At 54.5% G+C, this 5,497-nt stretch overlaps 2 protein-coding genes across 8 annotated transcripts in view; one reads left to right on the top strand and one right to left on the bottom strand.

Annotated features, from left to right (window-relative positions):
- The window catches only part of LIG1 (DNA ligase 1), a 25,412-nt gene extending 21,464 nt beyond the window's left edge, over window positions 1-3,948 (top strand). For 6 of the 7 annotated variants that reach the window (XM_025212027.1, XM_025212029.1, XM_025212031.1 and 3 more), the window contains 9 exons: window positions 162-272; window positions 502-573; window positions 979-1,123; window positions 1,428-1,510; window positions 1,905-2,057; window positions 2,607-2,660; window positions 2,970-3,113; window positions 3,304-3,396; window positions 3,651-3,948. In XM_025212027.1, coding sequence (XP_025067812.1) covers window positions 162-272; window positions 502-573; window positions 979-1,123; window positions 1,428-1,510; window positions 1,905-2,057; window positions 2,607-2,660; window positions 2,970-3,113; window positions 3,304-3,396; window positions 3,651-3,734 — 939 coding nt within the window. In that variant the 3' untranslated portion in view covers window positions 3,735-3,948. Of the gene's footprint in view, window positions 1-161; window positions 273-501; window positions 630-978; window positions 1,124-1,427; window positions 1,511-1,904; window positions 2,058-2,606; window positions 2,661-2,969; window positions 3,114-3,303; window positions 3,397-3,650 lie in introns of those variants that run through there. The other variant, XM_025212033.1, reaches the window with a different exon arrangement.
- Window positions 3,949-4,044: 96 nt separating this feature from the next.
- The window catches only part of ATF5 (activating transcription factor 5), a 23,251-nt gene continuing 21,798 nt past the window's right edge, over window positions 4,045-5,497 (bottom strand). Inside the window, exon 2 of the mRNA XM_025212026.1 lies at window positions 4,045-5,284. Coding sequence (XP_025067811.1) covers window positions 4,497-5,284 — 788 coding nt within the window. The 3' untranslated portion in view covers window positions 4,045-4,496. The remainder of the gene's footprint in view (window positions 5,285-5,497) is intronic.

The raw sequence follows: 5,497 nt of genomic DNA, 5'->3' as shown, positions 1-5,497 counted from the left end.
TTTCCCTCCCCTTGCAGTTACATGGCCTGTGCACCTGACTCTCTTCCTCCCTTGTCCCTCCCACACCCCTCTCTCCCCTGGCCTGCCCCCCATGCATGCCAACCAGACCCTGCTTGTGTCAGGAGCTAACTGTGTGCTGATACTGTATCCATTCATTGTAGGTGAAGAAAGACAGCGTGCAGTCATGTATCCTGGACACAGAGGCTGTGGCCTGGGACCCTGAGAAGAAGCAGATCCAGCCGTTCCAGGTGTTGACTACCCGGAAGCGGAAAGTAAGGAGGTCCCGTGGACCAGGAGTGGGAGAGGGGGGAGAAGTAGATCCCCTGCTGGCAGGTTGCTTGTGAACCCTCATGCCCCTCCCTGCAGCTGCAATGTGCAGTAGGATGAAAGGGGGATGATTCTTGATGCTGGAGAGCGTGGTGCTGGGGGTGTGGTGGAGCCAGGACCCAGACCCTGAAGTATAAAGTCGGTGGTCTTTTCACACTGGGCCTGTATCCACAGGATGTGGAAGCTGCTGAGATCAAAGTGCAGGTGTGTCTGTATGCCTTCGACATGCTGTACCTCAATGGAGAGGTGAGCGGCCCCTCCCCCACCCTACTTCCTTGGGCATGCCGTACCTCTTTGGGGAGGTGAGGACCTAATCCCTAAACTTGCCCCTGAACCCCCGCCATATGTCCTTCCCTTGCACTGTCCCTGCCCTGACCTCTCTTCTCTGTCATACCCCATCCATACCTTTTGCTGACTGCCCTGGAACTCTGAATCTGCCCAGCATCATTCATCCCACTACCCCACCCTTAACTGTCTGGCACTCTCCATCTCCCCAGCAATGCTGGGAGTATCTATTTTTGAGAGTCAGTCTCCCCAGAAGAGCTTTTAGGGCATTCTTTTCATGGTCCCTGTGCACAGGTGCCTCTCTTTCCCACATCCTGTCCCTCTGCCACACCTATGACCCTGGCTCCCTGTCCCCTTCTTCTGCAGTCCCTGGTGAAGCAGCCCTTCTCCAGGCGCCGGCAGCTGCTGCATGAGTTGTTTGTGGAGACAGAGGGGGAGTTCCTGTTTGCCACTTCCATGGACACATGCAATACAGATGAGATCTCGGAGTTCCTTGACCAGTCCATCAAAGGTAAGCTGGCACCTAGCACTTACCTGGTTGCCTGGTTTGGGGTTGGGGGGAAGGTGGATAGAAACTCTGTGTTCAGTGACTGAGGAATAGTGAATGTGCCTCCTGTCTGCTGGAGGGAGAAGTATTAATCCTCTACTGTGTGGGGGTGGGATACACACTAAATATTGGGTAAGTGAGCAGGAACATGCACTTTCTTGTTTGCTGGTGGGGGCTGAGCCTCAGTATTCAGTAAGGGTATTATGTGGGGTTATGCCACCCTGTGCATAGACAATGAAGGTCCCAGCAACTGATGGATTTCTCTTAGACTCCTGTGAGGGGCTCATGGTCAAGACCCTGGACGTGGATGCCACATATGAGATTGCCAAGAGATCCCATAAATGGCTGAAGGTGAGATGGACAAGAGGGGATCAGGGCATTCCAAGTGGAGGGCAGTGGCAGGGAACTGGAAGAGCTGATCACCTGTTTGGGTGCTCAGGTGCTGCCTGGTCCCATGGCAGCTCCTTTCTAGAGTAGTGAAGGTGGTGTGGGGAGCACAGGGTGGCATGATACAACAGATCCTAAGCTGCTTCCTCCCTTGATGTGAGACACCTGCCCTTCCCTTTCCTTGGGTGTAACAGACTGTCCTTGGCTAAGTATGGCTGGGCACTGTACTATTGCCCTTGGGTCAGATGGGACTAATGCCCCTACAGAAGAAAGGCCTTGGATCAGATCTGGTGCCTTCTGGAGGAAAAAGGCTGTTTCCCATTGGTATAGTTGCTTATAGTAGCTTCTGTTTTGCCAGTTGAAGAAGGATTACCTGGAGGGTGTTGGAGACACACTGGACTTGGTGGTGATTGGTGCCTACTTAGGGAAAGGCAAGCGTGTGGGCATGTATGGAGGCTTCCTGCTGGCCTGCTATGATGAGGAGAGTGAGGAGTACCAGAGCATCTGCAAGGTAAGAATTATGCTGGTGGTTCCTATGAGGCAGGGTTTTGGTGCGACTAGGCTCTCATTGCAAAGGGGGGCAGGTCCCCAGACACCCATATTGTCCTGCACCCAGGGCAGGTGCTGTGACTTGGAGGTGAGGGCTGGGTATGGATTTAGGAAAAAATCTTCAGAGAAGCCTTCTGTAACTGCTGGGCCAGAGTGCAGGTATGCGGACTATGGCAACTCCCTTCCTGGACTGGGCGGGGGAGCACAGTAATGTATGCATGCATGTCTCTGCATCTGTGTGCGTATGTCTTTCTGTGTGTGTGCACACGTGTCTGAATGTGCGTCTGCACATGCATGTGTCTGTGCTTGTACATGTCTGTGTCTCTGTCCGTGTGTGTATTGGGGAGCATAGATAGAAGGGGGCTGTTCCCCCATCTGCTGTATTTGGGGTCTAGGCAGGTGCTGTCTATGTGGCACTGCTGGGCAGCATGGGGAACCCAGTGAGTGAGAGTAAGCATGCCTGGGAGGACTGTGACAAATTAACAGCAGTGCCTTGCCCCTTCTATCTTAGATAGGAACTGGCTTCAGTGAAGAGACCCTGGAGAAGCATTACAGTTTTCTTAAGGTAGGAGCACTATTTAAAGGAGGCTTCCTTCACTGCATGAGGGACCTATTTCCAATCCTGGTTTAGCCCAGCATAGAGACTGCTCAACTTGCAGGGCCTGGTTTCAGAGCACTTACAATGCCTCAAAGTGCACTTACCCTACTGAGTGCACAAATGTATCCTGCTAGTGAAGAACTACAGGCCATGGCTCTGAGGATATGCAGTATTTTTTACATCTGCCTGGAGCAGGCAATGTCTGTAGGGGGGAGCAGGGTTTCTAACCTCCTTGTGAGTAACTTGACTGCTAACCTTTCCTTTTTGCTGAGGCAGGACCTTGTATTGGAGAAGCCAAGAGCTTATTACCGCTGGGACAGCAGTGCAGAGCCTGACCACTGGCTAGATGCAGTGCAGGTGTGGGAGGTGAAGTGTGCTGACCTGTCCATCTCGCCTGTGCATAAGGCAGCTATTGGCCTGGTGAGTTAAAGAGGACCTGCACTGGCTCTGTGCATGGTGGCGGAAATGAGTCCTACTGCATGGGACAAGCCTGAGATCTTTCTTCTAGGAGACCCACTCTTGGCCAGGGGTCACCAGTCCAAAGCATCCCAGTGTGCTTGGGGTCTGCTGCTGCCCACATTTCACTGGCTCCTTTGTCACCCCTCCCCAGGTAGATGAGGAGAAAGGTATCTCCTTGCGCTTTCCCCGCTTTCTGCGTGTTCGTGATGACAAGACGGCTGAGGAAGCCACTACCAGCACCCAGGTACTGTGGCAGGGGTGGGGAGGGAGGTCTCGCTCCAGCTGGACATAGAACAATTTCATGCACTGGCCTTGTCCTGGTCTGTACTTAGCCTTCCCACAAGGTGGGAAGGCCGTCCTTGGAAGACTCCAAAAGACAAGACAGGATATGGCAAAGGGCTAGCCATCTTTAGAGTTGAGGCTTAAATACCAGCATATGGTGTTCAGCAGTACTCAAGCAAACTTTTGCCTTTCCTTTCACCTTCCCCTTCCCTGCAGGTAGCTGAACTCTACAAGAAGCAGCAGCAGATTCAAAACCAGCAGCTGGCAGGGAGGGGTGAGGGAGAAGACGACTTCTATTAACACTGCGGTACAGCTGCAGTGAGGAGAAGCAAACTCCAATGGCCCTTGCAACTACAGCTGGGCATGGGACAGTACCTAGAGCCAGTGCTTTCCCTTTTTCCTTACTAGAGGTACTGGAGCACTGAGCCACGGGGGTGGAGGGGGCTTGTTGGCATCATTTGTTTGGTTGCAAGGAACACCATCACTTACAATAAAATACTCTCTTTCCTTGTCAAGCCTGAAGGTCTGAGTGCCCTGCTTTAGCTGCCAGGGGTACAGCTTGACAGTAGTTGCCCTACTTCCAAAGACATATAACCTCTCACTCACAATAGCAAGTGCAGAACAGTGTTTATTGGCTTTTACACTAGAAAAAGCAGCAGCAGGTTGTGGTCTATAAAAAAAGGCTCTGCCTGTCTCCACTGCTCCTGCCCCTTCTTTCCTGTCTTGCCACCATCTCTTTCTACACCACATCCTTTTTCTCCACACCAGGACACTTCTCCCACCTTCTTCACACCAGCACTAGCACCTGCACTCTACCCTGGCAAAGAGGCACATTAGCAGAATCAGTGCCCATGTGATACTAGGAAAACTTCCTTGTTCTGCAGCATGCTTCCCTGCCAGGGCTGTACTACATGCATGTAACACAAGAGGGCAGTCACTATCTAGCTAGCTACCTACCTACTACACAACCCCACTTACTCCCACCAGCTCCCTTTTGGGTACCCTAAGGCAGACCTACCCCCATGGGTCCGTGTCCCCAAGGCTAGAGCCACACACCCTGCCTTAAGTGGTGCGGAGTCTTTGGCTCCGGGCCTTGTAGACCTCAATGAGCAAGTCCTTGACATACTGGATCTCGCGCTCAATGGAGTCTGCCTTTTCCTTCAGCTCCCGGTTCCTAGCTTCTAGGCTCTGGCACTCATCATCCAGTGCCTCATACTCTGCCCGTTTCCGCTGCCGGTAGCGCAGAGCTGCTGTCTTGTTCTGGTCCCGTTTCTTCTGCTTGCGGTCACCCTTCTGCTGCGGCTGGGGTGGGGCTGGTGCACAGGGGGCCACTGGCTGCTTGTATGGCCCAAGCCTGCTCAGCTTGGGGGCAGATGGGTTGCTTATCTGCTCCTCCAGCAGGCCCTGGCCTTGGCACTCCCCTGGCACCTCTGCCCCATAGAGAGTGAGGAGCTCTAGGCAGCCAGAATCCAGGGTCTGCAGTGAGGTGGAGCTGTTGCCAAAGGGAGGGAAGGAGTCTGCTGGCCCTGGTGCATCGCCAAAGGGGAAGTGGAAGGAAGGCTGGTGGGAGGGTGGCGTGCTGGGGGCCACTTGGTCTGGGGCCAGGCCTAAGCTGGGGGACAGCGACTCCTCCAGGAAATAATCCTCCATCTGCTCCAGCTCCTTCTTTAGCAGGGAGGCCATGGCCTCCAGATCGGGCAGTGGGGATGAAGGCAGCGATGGGTCCCCTGACTCCATCAGGAGAGAGAACCCCCCCCTCTCCGTCATCCAGTCTGAGAAGCCATCGCCTGGGAGGGAAGACAGCAGGCTCAGAGACCTGGCTGTGCTGCAGAAGCAGCAGCTGGCCCAACCAGGTCATAGGCACCCTATGGACTCTTCCTCGCACCAGGATCACCTCCCCTCCGGGCTGGACTCCTGCTGACCCGGTCCCTGCCCCCTGCCGTGCTGCGGTCACAGGGCCCTATCCTGGCCGGGGACCGGCACCAGTCTTCCCACGGCGAGAGGGACGAGCTCCTGCCGCAGGGAGCCGAGCCACCGCCCCATCCACGCCCCCCACCCTCCAG

The sequence above is a fragment of the Alligator sinensis genome, unplaced genomic scaffold, assembly GCF_000455745.1.
Source record: "Alligator sinensis unplaced genomic scaffold, ASM45574v1 scaffold1140_1, whole genome shotgun sequence".
Classification (NCBI taxonomy): domain Eukaryota; kingdom Metazoa; phylum Chordata; order Crocodylia; family Alligatoridae; genus Alligator; species Alligator sinensis.
This window is presented reverse-complemented; position numbering and strand designations above follow the sequence as displayed.